Genomic DNA, 17,870 nt, shown 5'->3' with positions numbered 1-17,870 from the left:
GCACAGAGACGGGCACCTTCAGTTCAAGAACATGGAGTGGGGAGCCAGAGCTGCTGAGCCCACACCAGGCGCCAAAAGTGGCTTCTGTTGCGGTTGGAGGAGGAGGTCACAGAGCGGACGAGACCGCCCGTTGACCCGGGCGCTGGCCTCGGGCAGTCAGAGGCTCCGCGCTCCTCCCCCGACTTTGGAAGGTCTGCTCTGACCCCGCCCACCCCTTACCCCAGCTGGGGGCGGTTGTCAAGGATGCAGCCTTGAGAGAGCTGGAAAATAGTGTCCCAGGTTCAGAGAGGCTGAACTACCTGCCCTGGTCACAAAGCTGGCAGAGGGGTGCCAGCGGAGTAAGAGCCAAGCTCTGTGCTTCGAAAGCTCAAACACTCCGAATTCATGGGGCCGTGTTTCAGTCTGCCAACTCTGCCCATGTCCTCAGAACACCCACCTCCGCAGGACACACCCCGCCCTCCTGGGAAGCACCCACTGGTTCCTCCGTTTTGACCACCCGGCCTGGCTTCTCCTCCCAATTCGAGCACAAACCACCTGTGCCCCCTGGAAGTCTGTGACTCGAGGTCCCCGCAGGGCAGGATGAGTGGAGGGACTGTGGTGGGGCCTGGTTAGCCTGAGGCCAGTGCCGACAGGGACCGAGGTTCAACACAAGCCTCACCGTGCCTCTTTCAAAGGCAACATCCCAAGAGCTTCTGTAGCAAGCCCCAGCGGGTTTTAGGTTATCAGAAGCCTGGGCATCCAGGGGTGATGAGAGCTCTGGAATTGTGACAGGAAAGGTTCTTGGGAGGAAAAGTCAAGGCATTTGTCCAGCCCACGATCCAGAGTCCATCTGGGCCCGGCCCTCAGCCTGCAGCACAAGAGACCTTGACCACCTCGTTCAGGGTCTGGACAACGCCCTTTCAAGACAGGCAGTGGTCTGCACCCGCACCCTGGGCTTCAGGAGGCCACCCAACGTGACAGGTCATGCCACAGACTGGCCCCAAGAACCTGCTGTATGCCACGCACCCCTCTCCACCCAGGATGCAGGTGAGTCGGGGATGTGGGTGTTCAGGTCATTGTCACTGGATAAGAGCTGCTGGGTACCAGGCACTGAGCACTCTCAGAAGGCACCATGCACAATTTTTGAACACCCTCTGTTATTCAGGCCCTGTGTGAAGTGCTTCAAACATATTAGCTAGTTTTGTCTCCAAAACAGACCTGTGGAGTCAGAGTGATCATTATCCCACGCCACAGACTGAATTAGCTTTAGAGAGTCTGAGGAACTGCCGAGGATCAGTATATTACCGATTAAAATCCGTCCTGACCTCCTGAACTAGTGTCCCACTCTGTTTATCTCTGACAGTCCTCAGTGCTGAAAACCATACATACCTGGCCTGTCCTCAAACACTTGTTAAATGCAAGAATGAAGGAAGGAAAGAATGAATGAAAGCATGAACAAATTTGGTGTCATAGAAGAGTCTAGACTTACTCAGTGGCATAAAAATCTTGGGCCACTTACTTACCGTCCATGGACTTTAGTTAATTCACTTACAAACTGAGGGCTAATGGTACCCACTGAACAGGGGGCTGTAAGAATCAGAGGTAAGGACTAGAATTTCCAGCACAGCGCAGCACCAGAAATACAACTAGTGTTCGATAATTGACAGAAAGGCGGATACCTGATCTGTTGCTAAAACTGTCGCCGTCGAGTACATTTCTTTAGATAACAGGGGGCAAGATGTTTCTCTTTTAAAAAAAAATCAATATTCTTTGTATCTGGTTTTGTGAAACTGTGTGTTCCCCAAAATTCTTGACGTGAGCTGCTAAAAATTAGTTTCTCTGATACATCAGCAAATTTTGAGCAGAACAAGCAGTTATTTAAGTGACTTTTAAACATTCCCTCTGTGAGTATTTGGGACTTCAGATCACCAAAGCCCTTGCCTATCGCACAGCTAAAAACCCTCAGGGAACTACATCTCTCCAGCTGGCCTGGAACATGTCCTTCCATGGCAGATCTGCAACGCCTCCTCACAGGTCAAGGAACGTCCCCAGCACAGTGAGTCAGTGAGAGCATCCTGGCGTCACATCAGCCGGCCTGGCTCTACCCCTTCCCAGTTGTGTGACTCTGGACAATTATGTGGAGTCTCCAGTAACAAAACAGTGATAATAATAGGGTCCGCGAGAGGACTGAACCAGCTAATCTATGCCATCGGACGCACAGTCTAAGTGCTCAGTGCACATCTGGTTTGATATCTTTGTGCAGAAAGAATGGCCAATGATGAGATGGACACTGACTTCACCTTGGCCTCTGTGTAATTAGCCTTGTCTGAATTACCTTCTCAGTTTGCCCATCGGGAAAATAACCGAGGTTTGAACTATTGATTCATTTCAGCTCTGGGCTTCTCTGACCCAGTGACCCTGAGTTCCGCCCAAGCCCCCGCTGGTGGGGAGGGGCAGGCACACACCTGCATCTGACAGAAGCCGCGGGCTGTGAGCTCGTCCAGGATGAAGATCTCAAAAGTCGGCAGCAAGCCCGCGTAGTCGGCGCTGCACACCTTGCCCGGCGGGAGCTGGAGCTGGAGCTGCCCTTGCACCTGGACGGTCTGCCACAGCTGGGGCCCTGCAGACGGAGGCGAAAGGGGCTGTGGGATTTTTTTCTTTTCTTTCCTTGGCTTTTCCTCTGCAACAATAACCCCTTCTTCATTTAGCTTGGAGCACACAAGTGCTGCCACCTTGTTCGTCATCCTCTGCGTCTAAATACGTCCCAGTATGACAGCTTGTCTCTGAAATTACTCTGCACCCTCACAATGACCTCAGTCCTGCATCAGCCTCTAAACCAGCCTGCTTTACATTTCTGTGGGGTCCTGGACTTGCTTCTTGGAAAATCTCCTGTACTATCATGTTCACACAGGGCCACTACACATCATGGTTTTGCCAGTTAAGAGTAGACACCATAGCCTGTGTGAAGGGCTTACTCTCAGGCTGTTCAGTGCACAGCCTGCACAGTCATCTGCAGCAGCCGTGCACTCCACTTTAGGAGCTCAGGACCTGTGCCTCTTTTCTCTCAAGTCCCTTGCTCTAGATCCAATCGTGACCTGCCTGGTCTTGATTTCAGCTCAAGTCACTCTTGTCATCATCAGGCAGGTAGGACCCTTATTTGTCCAGGCCACATTTTGAACTTTTTCTGGATAGCATTCTCTAGTCAGAATGTTTTGTGACAAATATTCTCCTTTCCCCCACTACCAACCGCCCAGAGCCTTGTGACGGTCAGTCCTAGGGTCCGGGTCTCTCTCCTGAATGCCCCTCCCATTGCCCTGGGTGGACCCAGCCCTGGTCCCAGCGTCCGCCCCTGCCCTGCCCCTGTGAGTAAGCACGGCCGGCCTTGACCAAGGCAGGTGCAGTCAGGGCCCGGTGTGGCCTCACAGCCATGTGTGTGTGAAAGTGGGTTCAGTGTGAGAGGAGGAGAAAGGAATTCTGCCCATCTTTCAATAGGGCACAGCCCACAGTGATCAGAACAGACGCCACACCCTGGAGCAGCGTCCGAGCCGAGCTCTGCCAGGCGTTAGCCCTGGAGCTCCAGGTGGACCTGGGGAGAGGCCGGTGCGGTGGTGTCACTCCCAGAGGTCGGATCAGCAGCTCTGAGCTTGATGACACCATAATGACCAGTGCGGCCACTGGAGCACCTTCTCCTTGGATTCAGTTCTATGTGCGAGACATCCCAGGAGAGCCCAAAATGAAGGCGGCCTCATAGGGGGCGGATCTCTCCAGAGAAGCTGCCACTAAAGCCTCACCCTGGGGTCTGGGAAGCCCGTCTGCTCCCTCTAGAAGGGAGTGTCGCGTCGGGCCCTCTCTCTGCTCTTGCAGCCACCTGGCTTCTCACAGACACTGCACTCTGGTCGGGGGAAGATGAAGGCCTTGGCCCTGGGCCCTGGGAGGGAACAGGGTGCTGGGCAGACCTTCCCGAGGCCACTCACGCTGGCAGGCCCAGGGCTGAGGCGGCGGTGACTCCCAGCGTCTGGTCTCCGGGCTGCACACCAGCGGCTCTGGCGGGAAGACACTCCGGTGGCCCTGGCGACACAGTAGCCGGCACCGCTGCTCGCTGGCCCCGCCGGGGCCCGGGGCTGGCTCGCACAGGACAGCCCCGCCAGCCACAGCCGTCGCGCTGAAGGGCAGCGGGCACCGCGGGCCTAGGAGAGGGAAGGGCAGCTGGGGGCCTCTGCCCAGCCCAGGCGCCAGCCCTCCCACCGCACACCCCTTCTCGCCTGGCCTGGGCCTGGCCTCCTCCCTCTCTGCCTTCCTCTCTCAGTGTCAGCGGACACCTGAGCAGGATGTCTGGTGTGCCTTCACCTCCACCTCAGGCCCTCTCCAGTTTCTTCCCATCTCTAAATCTGAGTCCCAACTGGTCTCCACCTCCAAGCCAGCAGGCCCTGGATTCAGCATCAGCTGCCACACCTGCTCCTGCTTCAGCTCCTCGAGCCCAAGGCCTGGCACCTCCAGCCGCCCAGGTGTCCGGAGCCAGAAACACAGCGGCCAACCTGGCCGACCCCACCCCCTCAGCCCTCACACCTCCTCGACTGCTCTTCATTCTCACTGCACTCCATTCAGACGTCCGTCATCCTCCTGAGCTGCTGGCAGAGCTTCCTCATCAGCCCCCTGCACTGGGGCCTCATCCCCTGCCCTTCTGCTCCCACGTCCAATCCAGACCCACTGCCAGCAAAGACACTGTGTGGCGGCTGGACACCGGCTCTCGAGTCCCCAGCGTGCCTGCTGACCCAACTTCCTCTCCCTGCTCTCACCTCCTCCAGCCCTGCTTTGCCCTGAACATTCGTTCCCCAAACACAAGCTGGTCGCGCAGCCCATGCCCTTCCCTCTGCCTGCTCGTCTGCCTCAAAGATTCCTTTTTTCATCCCCAGGTATCAGCTCAACCCCTATAATTTCCTAACGCCTTCCGTGGCTCCCCCAGGCTGCCTTAGGCCTCCTTCCTGCAAGCTCTCCATTCACCTGGCATAGACCCTGCATTCTGGGCTCCCCACTGGACTGAGCCCCGAGACTGGGGGAAAGAGGATGTCTTTTCTCTGTTCACTCAGTCCGCAGCCCAGTGCTGACCCAGAACACAAGCTCCATGAGTATGTGTTAAATAAGCAGGTGGATGAGTGAAGTAAAGAACAGACACCCTCGGTGTGACAATTTCACACCTGGCTAGAGACTTAGTTAATTATCTGATTCTCGAGCACATCCTTGCAGCTTGCATATGTCTGGCTTTAAAATCTGCAACCTGCATGTGATCCAAGGGTACTTGGGGGCCTCAAAGATAGAGGATGACCCCTTTTAATCTCCAGGATGCAGCCTGGGCTTCTTTCTAATAAGGACGATGGCCTCTGGCAAAGCTTGTGGACGAGATTTGCAGTGGTCTTACTGAGATGACCTTGACCAAGAGCGATGTCTGTGGGGGAGAGTGGAGAGAGTCAGCCTGTGGGCTGTGGGGCCAGCCTGCTGGGCTCTGAATCCCGGCTCAATCATTTACCAGTTGAGCCCCTAGAGCAAGTGATTTAATGTCTCTGTGCTTCAATTTCCTCACTCATCATGGTGAGGATAGCAGTAGGGCCTGCCTCCTAGGGACGGTGTGAATCAGAACGAGTTGAGGCATGTGAAGAAGAGCTCAGAGGAGTGACCGACCATAAATGGTCATTAATGTCAGTCATCATCACCGTTATTATTATTAACAACAACAACAAGAGTGGTGCATTATTTCCTGGTTGGAAATTCTAGGGTGTGAACTAACCCTTTCCGAACAACGGAAGAGCACTCGATGAACTGTTAGGGTAAACTTCCGGGAGAAATAACAGCTGGCGTTTACTGTGAATTTTAAAGTACGTGAAACTCTATCACAGTTAATATGTAACTGAACCTCACTCAAAACAACCCTGTGAAGGAGGCAGCCCTGGTTTTACCATCCCTTTTCATAGACAAAGAAACTGAGGTTTGAGGACTTGGAGGGACAGAGCCAGGACGTGAGTGCAGGTTCTTTGACTCTAACCACGACCCCAGCAGGGAAAGGCCACGCTCCCCGTTGGTCTGGTCCTGTTCAGAGATGGGAGGGTGCCCCTCTTCCGGGCTCCCCGTCCTCCAGCATACCTTCTGCAGAACCCTCAACACTTGGTGTTACAATGGCTCACGGACGTCTCCTGGGCCTGGCTCTGTTTCTGGCTTAGACAGCCGTCTTGGGGCCACACAGAAAGCCCGCCGGGCTAGGGGAGGACTCCACCCCTCTGTGCTGAGCCCGTGATCCTGCCCAGCCCCCAGTGTCTCTGAGCTGCTGTGTCCCACTGCTAGGATGGCCACAGAGATCCCTGGCACTTGTGACCACCAAGGTGGACCAAGTACGGGAGGGGAGGTCCTGGACACCTGGGGAGCCAGAGTGCAGCTGGACCGTCAGCTCTCATGCGGGAGCGCCGGGCCTGAGGGCCCGCAAAAGCCTTCCAACAGCAGCAGCCAGGCCCCCATTTGCAGCCGAGGCCACCGAGGCTGACGAGGCCAGGTTCCTACTCCTGCTTTGAGACAAGTGAGCTTCTCTTACCAGTGTCTCTCCCTGCCCAGCACACCTGCCTTCTCGCTACCTTCCTCCTAGTTCCCTGGAAATGCAGACTCCCTCGCTATGGTTGACTCATCTGCCCTCCACAGTCAGGGAGGAAGGGGAAAAGGAAGAAGTAGGGAAACCGAAGTTAACTGGACACCCACAGAGAGGAGCACGGGAGCATTTCGACGTCATGAGAGCCAACTGCCACCACCTCCCTCACACGCTTCCCTCGCCTCCCCTCCTGCCCCGCCGTCCTGGCACCTGTGGAGTACCCCCTGCCCAGCCTGGGCGGAGGAAGAGATAAACACCACGCCCTCCGCCCAGGGAGCCCCTCCAGGGCGTCTCCACTCACTCTCACACGCTGGCTGGCTCCCGGCCACGCGGGTCCCGGGGACCTCCTCTCCGCTGCCCAGGACACACCAGCAGCTGCCCTGGCCTGGGTTGCATTGCACGGGGGAGAAGCCTCCATCCTCTGCCCTGCAGGCCGGGGTGTAGCCTGGGCCAGCTCTCCTGGAGGGGACTCCACTCTGGAGCACTTCACAGAGGCTCGGGCCTTGACGCAAAGACAAGCCAGATGCGCTTGTGGCCCACAAGCTGCCCGGCCCTTGTCGCCACCCGCCACCCACCGTCACCTGCCTGCAGGGCCCCCAGGGTCTGGGGCTGCCTCCCCACTGGGGTGTTGAGCTAGAACAGGGCAAAGCCTGGGCCTCACCCCCACCCTCTCCATACACACACACACACACACACACACATACACACACACACTGCCTGCCCTCGGGTCAACAAGTAAGTGAGCAGCTATAGTTCATAAGAGATCCTGAAGTTGACATGAAGAAACAGGAGGAGCCACAGAAGGTACAGAAAAGACAGACAGGGCCCCGTGAGCCACAGCAAGGAGCCTGGGCCTGGCGCTGGGAACTACGGGGAGTGTTCCTGGTTTTCAGGCAACAGAGGGACATCAGCACGTTTGCACTTAAGGGACGTCATCTTGATTTCACGGTGGAAATCAAGTTGCAAGGCCAGGCTGGAGACCAAGGGACTAAGCAGGGGCCTGTTGTGGCATCAGTGTCGTATCGCTGGTCCCCCGCAAAAACACCTGTACCCCCTTTAACAGGGACCAGCACTGGTTTGAGCCTCTTGCTTACAAAGCACAGTGCCCCTCCCTGCCGTGTGTATTTCTACCAAGAACCCATGGGGGTGGAGGAATAGTGTCGCTATTTCATAGATGAGAAAACTAAGGCACAGTGAGGTTAGAGGCATCCACAGCTCTGGAAGAGACAGAGCTGAGCCGTGAAGCCAGCTCTTGGGACTCCACGCCCAGCGCTCATGGGAGAGGTAGGAGGTGATACTCACACTGGGCACTGCTGTTCGTGCCAGGCGGCATGCTCTGTCCCGAGACCGGGTCCACACACCAGACGCCGCCCTGCGATGCCTGCAGCCTGGCAAACTCTCCTGTCTGAGACAAAGCCGAGGTCATGTCACCCAGGGAAGATGCTTTTGTGACTGGTAGGTCAGTAACCAGATGTCAAGAATATTCCTTCCTTGTGTAACTGAAAAATCATGCTCTACACTGGAGTTTGACACAACATTGTAAAATGACTGTAACTCAATAAAAAAATGGTAGCAGCAACAACAACAACAAAGAATATTCTTTCCAAAACTTCTGGGGATGGCTTCTCTAAATGGAGGGGATGGTGTGGGCAGGTGGAGTCCTGTTCCAGACCCTCTACAGACACTGTTTGAATTGACAGTTATAACAACCCCATGAGATAAGAACCACAGTTATCCCATTTTAGGGTGGGAGAAACTGAGGCTCACTCAGAGGGGGAAAGCGACAGAGCAACACCCCGAAGGTGGGGAATGGCAGACCCTGGCTGGGCTACACCCGTCCAGCCCCAGAGCCCAGCCAGTCTCTCGAAACAAGCCCCCCAGCTCCAGCAACGACCTTCCACAAACACCCGCCAGAGAAAGGGAGTCTGTGACACCTGCACAGGGAATGAAGAAAACAGGACACGGCAGGAGCCCAGGCCCCACATCTGGCCAGGGTCCGTCTCGCCCTTGCCCGTCCCAGGGCCGCCGCCAGACACCGGGCCAGCCCTCAGCCCTCTGGGCCTCGTCCCCTGTCTTGGAAAAGGAGGCGGGACTAGATGGATCCTTGAGCACCGTTCTCGGCTCTCCCAAGCATAGAAAATGTCACCTTCCTACATCTGTAACAGAAAAGCATGCGGACGAGCAGGTGTCCTGCAGAGAAGCAGCTCCTTCAAGCGCCCTGACCATCACTGAGGGTTTTCTAGAGCTTTTGTTGGCCGTTTGTGCATCTTATACTCTGCTGTGCCTTGTTCACAGACAAGAAATGACCATCACAACACCACCTGCCATTTACAGAGAACACAGCCAGGAAGGCCACCCTGAGCGAGTCAGCCCCCACTACCCGGGGTCAGTCAGTCCCTGGAAGGGAGGAAGTCTATTGTTCCCATTCCAGGAGGCCCAGAGGAATCAGGCGACGTGCCCCTGGTTGCACGGCTTTAAGCTACGCAGGTAAGATTCAACCCCAGCCACGATTTGAGAAAATATGGGAGAAAGACTTGAAGTTGAGAACATTCTAGCCATTAACATGGCTTTTCTTGGGGAGTTGGGTCAAAGGCACAGCCATCCAGTGTGGCCAGTGGGAGTCTTGCGTCTTGTTTCCTGGCATCTGGGTCCTCCAGGAGCCAGGCTGGGAAACCACATAGTCAGAGGTGCTCTGGGACCAGCTCTGAATCACTTTTCCCTCCATCGGAGCCATGGTTTCTACTTGTCCTTCTCCACAGGTAAACATCACCCCTCAGGAGGATGGCGCAGACTTTCAGTCTGGTGGTAGGGGTTGTCGGCCAAAATGAATGACTATTTCATTCAAAATACACTAATTTCTCTACAAAACTCAGTCATAATCGGGGGTCCATGTTCACAGCAACAAACGATAATAATAATAAGGAGCAGTAATCAGGGACCTTTTGCTCAGTAATCTGCAGTTTCACTAACCTCTACGTTGCTGACTTCATCTGCCTTTCCTAGAGGCCCGGGGAGCCCAGCAGAGCAGAAGGTAGCATTTATATCATCCCTCCTTTAGGGAGAGGGGACTGGGGCACACAGATTTCCACCACTTGGCACATAAGCAGTTGATTCCAGCAAGAATCCTTCCTCCAGGACCTTTCACATCGGTCACTGCACTAAATTACTACAACAACCCAGGGAACGGGGGAGGGAAATATTATGATTGATGTTGAGAAACCAAGACATGATGTCCAGGTGACTCTAGGAATAATATCTGTGTAGATTATTTTTCAAAGCATTTTCATGAAAGATATTTCCTTGGGGCCTCAAAGCGAAATAATGCTAGCACTAGGGAGGATAAAATGCGGCCTGATCTTAGGATAATACAAAGCACAGAGAAGGTAAGTAAATTGCCCAAGGTCACACAGCCAGGGTCAGCCAGGGCTAAGACAAGAACCCAGGCCTAGAACTCCCTGTGAGCTTTCAAATAAAACAGATATATTGAAAACTAGAAAAATCATCAGCCAGGAGGTTCTGGCTTCCCTCCGTGAAACTTCCTGGGCCTTCAGAGCCTTACCTCTGAGCAGGCTGGGATGAACAGGTCTTCCGGAGATGGTTTTACTTGGGAGCCAGCCTGTTTCCAACTGGAAAGCAGCCCACTGGCTCGAGATTTCTCACAGGTGGTAGGGCCTGTCGGGGAGGAAGAGGAGCTCTTAACAGACTGGCTGTGGGCACCCAGGGAGGGCGGGGAGCCCAGGTTGGCCCCAAGTGTCAGAGGTGTCCATCTGGTGGATGGAGTTGCCCTGCACAGAGAGCAAAGAAGCAGGCTGAGATTCAGAGACAAAGACCCACGTGGGACATGTCATTTCTGAAATATGAAATGATCGCTTGACTACAGGAGAGAGGTTGGACCATAGGACAGGTGTGAGAAGGCTGTTGAAACCACAGAAGTGGATGAGCTGTCCAGGGAGCAGATGTGTAGCAGGGACCGGGGGCTCCTTCCCCACCCCAAGCTGCTTCTCTCCACCTGGGAAGGTCCAAGGTCAGGGAGAGTTGTCCAGGCCTGGGGACTTGGGGACATGATCTGGCTGCACTTGGGGGCTGGTCTGAGGGACTGGTCCCCAGGGCCTCCCCAGAGCCTCCCCAGGCCGGGTCGGGTGACAGGGCCTCGCAGGCTTCACTCACATTGAGGGGCCTGGGGGGAACGGGCAGTCAGCGAGCCAGGCACATACTCTCCCTTCCCGTCCACACACCAGCAGTGCCCTGGAAAAGAGCCATGGCCACAAGTTCCAGAAGTGCGCCCAGGGGCTTACCCCAAGTGTCCTGCAAACAACTTTCCCTCTTTACATTCATGGCATTGTTAGCAAGGTCCCTTGTCCACCCCATCCCCGTGTGTCTGCCCTCCCCAACACTGTCCTTACTGTCCACAATCATTCATGCTCTTAGCACCCAGATCCCCATCAGCAACCACCTACTTGACCTTCAGTCTGGAAGAAGGTCACTGCTCCCATTGTACAGATGGGACAACCAAAGGCCAGAGAAACTAAGGGAACTGCCACCAGCTGCCTAAGAGGGGCCTAGAATCCAGCTCCCTTGCACCCCCCCCCCCGTTGCCAGGCTCTTTCCTCTAAATGAAAAGGAGGGGTGTCACTTGGCCTCCCCAAGGCACCCATCTCCCCTCACCAGTCTGGGCATGGCACTGCACCGGCTCCCAACTTCCGAACGTGTCACACTGGGGCACATAGGGGCCAGACGGCAGAAGGGTGGATGCTCGTGGGGAGTCACGGTAGAAGTCCAAGGCTGGAGTCGGGAGACAGAAGCAGGGATGTGAGCGCCTGACTGGCAAAGCCCACCAATATAGGCGTCCTTTCTATTTAAAACAAACGTTCCCACCCAAAATAGGACAGAGGTTCCTTGAACAGTGGGTAGGCCCTCACCAGATTGTCCTTTAAAAATAAAAATGTAGGCTGAAGTTTGAAGGAATCATTGTTCCTCCTTTAGTATCTTCCATCTAGACTTGGTTAGGAAAACTGAAGTGCCTTCAGGCACCTGGGACACCAGGGATAGTTGATAACATTTACTGTACATTTACTATGTGCCAGGCCCGACCTAAACACAGGTTCTAATTAACTGAATCTTCACAACAACCCTCTAAGGGAGATAATATGATCCCACTGAATAGATGAGAAAATTCAGGCAGCAGTGGATTAAGCCGCTTGCTCAGCTCAGAAGTGGAGGGACAGGTCAGTGGAGACCACTCCCTTGCCTTCCGTGCCCACCTCTTACAGCTTCGTTCTTTACCCCTTCGAAGCTTTGCTCGTCATGGAATCTCATCTGATCTGAATTTTCACCCTCAGCTGAGGAAACAGATGCAGGTGGCCACCTTGCTGGTCAGACTGCTCCCCGTCCTCAGCTCTCGCGTCCCCCTGCCCTGCCCGCCTTTTCCTCACAGCCGTCTCCACGCTGACATACTAGATTTTGTACTTAGGTTTTAGGTTTGTGTCTTCCATCTAGCACTGAAGTCCTTTGGTGCAGGGACGTGTGTTCTTCTGTACCTAGAGCAGCGCCTGCCTCCTACTAGGCTCTCAGGACATATTTATTGAGTGGAAGGAACAAAAGAAGAAGAAATGCATGCGGACGGCGGGGCGAGGGTTGCGGCCAGTCGGGCTGGCCCCCCGCTCGCCCTCCCCAGTCTGACTTGCCCCCTGCGCCATCCTCTAGGTGGCCATGGACCCTTGCAGGCTTTTCTCCAGGTCTCCCTCCAACCTCCTCTCCAGGCTGGCCGGTGGCTGGGGGTTGTGGGGGGGTACAGCCTAAGCGTCCCCCCAGGGGTCCCCAGGGAGAACGGCCGCATCTGGGGCAGCCTGGCCGCACTAGGAGCGGGTCTCCCAACTCGCCCCCTTCCAGAGTCGGGCTTCACGGGTCCCAGAGGCGAGAGGACAGGACACCAGCCCGCAGTCAGAACCCCTGTGAGGAGACCCGGACCCCTGCAGAGTGGCCTGTGCAGGGGACAGGGCTCAGGAGTCTGAACCCTGGTCTGGGGGCTTCTTAGCTGTGTGACCAGGAGCACCTCTCCGAGCCTGGTTCCCCGTCTATGAAATGGGCCTGCTGTTTACCTGATAGGGTACGTGTGATATTTACATCAAGAGCTCTGAAGCCCCAAGCTCCCCCCGGGCACGGCCCTTCCTCCTGCGCCCCTCCCTCACCCCCGCTAGGCCCTGGGACACTGCTGCCGTGCTCTGATGGACAAAAATGATTTGAGACCCTCAGTCTCTTTTTGTGCTGGGTCTTCGATCCCCAGGCCTTCCAGGACCTGGCATTCTGCCCACGAAGAGCTGCCCCTCCCCTGTCACAGTGGAGACGCCTCTTCTCGTCTAGAGGGATTCCAAGAAAAATGAGCAACCCTGGTCCTTCTCCATAGACACTTCCTTTTTTTCCCCAGTGGCCTCAGACATGCAAATCCAAGCCTGTGGCCATATGGAGGGGAACCTCCTCAGCCTGGCTTCTGAGGAAAATGTCATCACAACTCAAGGGAATCAGCCCCTCCCCCTCTCTTTGGCTACATCGTACCCTGCCCACGTGCAACATTGAAAACAACTGGTTTCTTGCCAAAAGCAGAATCTCCAAGTCCGCAAGGAACAGAGAAAAGAGGTGCCTGGGTGAGAGGGAAGGGAAGGAGAGAGAAGAGAGAGAAAGGGGAGGAAAGAAGACAGAAGGATGTTTAAGCCACATTTCCTGGGCTCCCACCATCTGTCAGGCGCTATGCCAGCCCCAGGATAGAAAGATGAATAAGACGGGGTGCTTTGTCCTCCTGAAGAGACAGCCAGCGAGTGGGAGAGGCCGGAAACAAGGGTGGCGCTGGGGGATTCGCTTACATGGGGTTAGGAGAGCAAAGACAAGCAAAACCGAGCCCCAAGGCGGTGCAGACACACCAGGACCGGGAACGCAGGGAGGCTTCGGCCCGTGGGAGTGGGGGCTTTGTCTTGGTACAGATGTTGTCGGGGAGCACTGCTTGGCTGTTTTGTGACTCAAGCCCAGAGAACCGCAGACAGAATTAGCTGAGATTGTTTGACACGGGGTGGGGAGCTCGGGTACGCTCGGAGAGAGATGAATCGCCTGTCCCTGCCGGGTCGGTGTGGGGTCAGTGAGAGGACTGGGAGGGACAGGGGGCCCTGCTGCTGGTGGTGGGGGAAAAGCAGGGGCTCGGGGTTGAGACGGATCTCAGCTCGGAGCCCAGCCGCACCAGGGAGCAGTGGGGCGGGAGACAGAGGCTTGCGCGCCAAACACCAGCATCACGTCCAGCCTCTGATAGTTATTACCTGGGTGAACTTGGGCGGGTGACTGAACTTAGTTTCCACGTTTGAAAAGAACCACAGGTGGTGATTTAGACTTGTTCTCATGGAACAGTTGGAGGATCAAATGCAGAGATCTGGTAATCTCCTTAGCGCAGTAGATCCCTGGCCAGGGGTACATTTCAAGTAATGTTGGATTGTTACTATGCCAGAGCAGCGTCAGGGCTCAGAGGACATTTCTCTGTCATTTTCAGGTAACAAGGCATGCTTTTGGGGTTGCCATCAGGATTCGATGTGAGCATGGGAGGAAGGTGCTTAAGGGTTCCTTTCCTTTCCCCTGTTGGGGGAGTCCTTGAATCCACGGAAATGGAAAACAGCTTCAGAACTGGCTATGGGGGCATATGAACATTCGGGGCTCACACACTTTAACATTTTAACAAGAGCCCCTCACATTTTAACAAGAACACTTGGCTTCGCGGTGGGCTGCAGGCACCATCTGCAATACAAAGTGTGGAGCCCTGCCCACCCGCCCCCCGCCACCAACAGCGGCTCTGCTGAAGGATGTGGGAGCATCTTGGAGAAGTGGGCAGCATTTCATTTGGATGGGATCACAAAAATGATTTTGATTTTGCCTTTTCTTTCCCAGGAACCCACAGGTCTGGGGAAACGAAAGTCCTAAAGATGACCAAAGAGGAACTGATTGAAGCTCTTGCTTCCCCCAAAGAGATGGAACAAGAAACCGGAAGTGTGTGGCACTCACTAGACTGAGCTGCCAATCGAATGGCATAGTCGCTCCCACTCAGAAACTTCTCCAAGAATGTCTCCCGGGATGGGGGCAGCAGAGGAAGGGCGAGCTCCTCATTGGTCAGCCTGATCCCTTTGGCAGCGAGGAAACTCTCTCCCAGAGGAAACTGAGAACTGCTGGAATCCAGGACAATCTCTTCTGTTTCCTTAATGAACTGTAGGACACGGAGCTTCACTTCCTCACAAGAGCCAGGACCTGGGGGAGTAAAGACATCACAGGTGGGTTCACCCACCACGAGTAGCTCCTAGCTCCCTGTGACCCCCTTTGAAGTATGCACGTGCGTGCACACACAGACACACACACACACACGCAGACACACACACAATTTCTGCCTCAGCTGTTTCCTTCTCCCCAGCTCTTTCTGCAACCTGGAATGTTCTTTCTATTTTATCTCCACCATTGCTTTCACCCAACATTTATGTAGTCCTGACTGTGTGAGAAGGTAAGTAGTAGCCAGTGTGTATTCCACACCAGGCGCTGTACTATAACAATCTAATTTAATTTATGCAACAGCCCAGTATGATAGTATTCTTATCCGTGCCTTACAGATAACCAGCTGAGTCACTGAGAAGGCGTGCAACTTAAATCAGCCCCTAGCAGGCACGAGCTGCTTCAGAGCTCCAGTCTATCTGCGTGACTCTAGGACCAGCCGTCCTGACCCACAGCCTCACGTGGAAGGAGGGACTTGTAGGGCATTATGCTCAGCGAAGTAAGTCAGACAGAGAAAGACAAATACTATAGGACATCACCTACATGTGGAATCCAAAAAACACAACACACTAGGGAATATAACAAAAAAAAATAAGCAGCAGACTCATTGATACAGAGAACAAACTAGTGGTTGCCAGTAGTGGGGGTGAGGGTAACACAGGAGTTCGGGGTGGGGTACAAACCAGAGGGTGTAAGACAGGCTACAGGGATGTTCTGTACAACACAGGGAATAGAGCCAATGTTGTGTCGTAACTGTAGTAACCTTTATAAATTGTAAAACATTTTTTAAAATAAAAAAATTAAAATAAAAAAAATCTGATTAATTTTCACAGTATCCAGAAAGGTCTGGACAACGTTGAACATGGCAAAGAATGAAACGAGAGATTTTGTTGGACTTAAATAGCTACAATATTACCTGTAAAATTAGCAACTGCTGGTCAGCGGGATTCTGATTGGGTAATACCAGTGTTGAATCTGTCTGGCTGTTCCTTCAAACTGCCTGCATGGCTATTTGGTAATAAGGCATTTTAGTTAAAGACACGGAGTCAGCCGCATTCTGATTATGCCTCGCACACCATAGCTTTCTTAGTTGTCCACCTGCCTCAAAGCTGAACATACAGATCTCCTCCAGCAGCTCTCCGATTAGTCCTTTAATTAAATCCCCTCAGGTAAATTAAAGGCTCTTCGAAGGCAGAAGCTCCTCCTGAGGTCCCGCGCGCCTCACAGTACCCTTGTAAGTAGCAAAAGAATCATAGTGCACCTTGGTTAACCAAACGATGCATCTAATGTCTGAGTGGTTACCGGCACCTTAGCCACGGAGGGCAAAGTCCAGGTCATATTCACTTTATAGCCTTAATCCAGCTAAGATAATGCTTAGCACACAGAAAACATCCAGTTAAAATCTGAGGCACTGATTTAAATAATCAATTATATGAACGTTTAAAAATTAGCTACAGTAATTTTGCCAACACATGACTGTGTCAGGTAGGGAGATCACCTTCCTTCTCTGCGCCTCAGTGTTAGGGACCGAATGTTTGTGCACTCCCCAGATTCATGTGTGGAAGCCCTAATCCCCAGTGTGATGGTATTTGGCGTTGGGACCTCTGGGAGGTAGCTGACTAGATGGGGTCATGAGGGTGGGGTCCTCATGACGGAATTAGTGTCAATAAAAAGATGAAGAGACCGGAGCTCTTCCCCTCTCTGCCATGTGGAGACACAGCAAGAAGATGGCCATCTAGCCAGGAAGACGGCTCTCACCAGGAATCAAACCTGCCAACACCTTGACCATCCAGCCTCTGGAACCGTGAGCAATAAATCTGTTGGTTAAGCCCCTCACCAGCCACCTGAGCTGAACAGCACGCACGGGTTCCTCCAGCACACAATGAAGGGGTGTTATCTGACCTTCTCTAAACTTGACTCCTGCTGTGACACACAGTACGCTCCCACCAGACATCCGTTAAACAAAGTCACAGACTCAGTTCTTCATGGTGTAACTCACATGCTGGGACCTTGCTGGGCTCGGTCTGGGTTCCTTCCAGTTTTTGACCAGCCTCATTCACACACCAGCAGCTCCGAAGGTCAAAGTGGGAGAGTGGAGCACTGAAGTCGGAGTAGGGGCCTGGGTATCGTCTGAGCTGGCCGTTCAGGAGCTGCCAGAAGAGGTATGGCTCCAGAAGGACGTTCCCCCCAGGCTGGGTCAGGTTCCCTTCCAGCACCGCCAGTGGGACATCTTGGAGAGAAGAGTATCTTGCCAGCCCCGGGAAGATGGCTTGCTGGCCGGCCTCATACAGACTTTGCACAAAGAGACGGAAGCTTCTGGAAGCTGCTTCTCTATAGCTCACAATCTTCATTAGCAGCTCTGCAGGGGTCAGCTCCTGGCCACCATTGTTCTGAGCCTCCCATCGTTCATACCACTCGAAGGCCTGCTCTGGGGGCCCATCACATTGCACGGGTCTCCACCGCCCATTGGCACTGCACTGTGGAATGTAGATGCTGGAGGGGGCGGGCGGCACACTGGGGTTAGAGACCAGGGCCCGCACGGTCCCCAGGAAGTCCTGCTCAGCCTGTAACTGACAGAGTGTGGGGCCTGGGGAGGAACAAAACACAGGGACATCAGGTTAAGAAGGTTAATAAGCCCCAAAGACCAAAGCAGAAGCCCTAAGCTGTCCAAACTCCATCTAAAACCTCATGCAGTCATAGAAACCCCATCAACCTTAAATGTGTGAAAATCTCTAGAGAAGAGCAGCCTTATCATGAAATCAACAGGGCTGAGGCCAGCTGTTGCCAGCACTACAGAGACGTAAGTGGCAGTTCCTAAAGGCCAAAGAAATCTCTCTATTCACTCATCAGAGTGGTTAATATTATCAAGACCTTTCTGGACAACTGTTACATCGGCTAGCAAATTATGCCATTAACAGAAGCTTGTGCTTTAGCTACGACCGTGATGTGCTGTTTCAGCGCCCAGGGGGAAATC

At 54.0% G+C, this 17,870-nt stretch overlaps 1 protein-coding gene across 1 annotated transcript in view; it reads right to left on the bottom strand.

The window, feature by feature from the left end:
* TG (thyroglobulin) overlaps positions 1–17,870 on the bottom strand; it is a 202,783-nt gene that overhangs the window by 167,820 nt on the left and 17,093 nt on the right. Inside the window, exons 10-18 of the mRNA XM_031690392.2 lie at positions 16,896–17,483; positions 14,642–14,881; positions 11,273–11,389; positions 10,775–10,852; positions 10,167–10,279; positions 7,910–8,012; positions 6,909–7,109; positions 3,954–4,166; positions 2,445–2,599 (exon numbers count right to left, since the gene is read on the bottom strand). Of these exons, the coding sequence (XP_031546252.2) occupies positions 2,445–2,599; positions 3,954–4,166; positions 6,909–7,109; positions 7,910–8,012; positions 10,167–10,279; positions 10,775–10,852; positions 11,273–11,389; positions 14,642–14,881; positions 16,896–17,483 (1,808 nt within the window). The remainder of the gene's footprint in view (positions 1–2,444; positions 2,600–3,953; positions 4,167–6,908; positions 7,110–7,909; positions 8,013–10,166; positions 10,280–10,774; positions 10,853–11,272; positions 11,390–14,641; positions 14,882–16,895; positions 17,484–17,870) is intronic.

Source organism: Vicugna pacos, chromosome 25, assembly GCF_048564905.1.
Source record: "Vicugna pacos chromosome 25, VicPac4, whole genome shotgun sequence".
NCBI lineage: Eukaryota > Metazoa > Chordata > Mammalia > Artiodactyla > Camelidae > Vicugna > Vicugna pacos.
The sequence above is the reverse complement of the archived record's forward strand: the minus strand, read 5'-3'. Positions and strand labels throughout refer to the sequence as shown.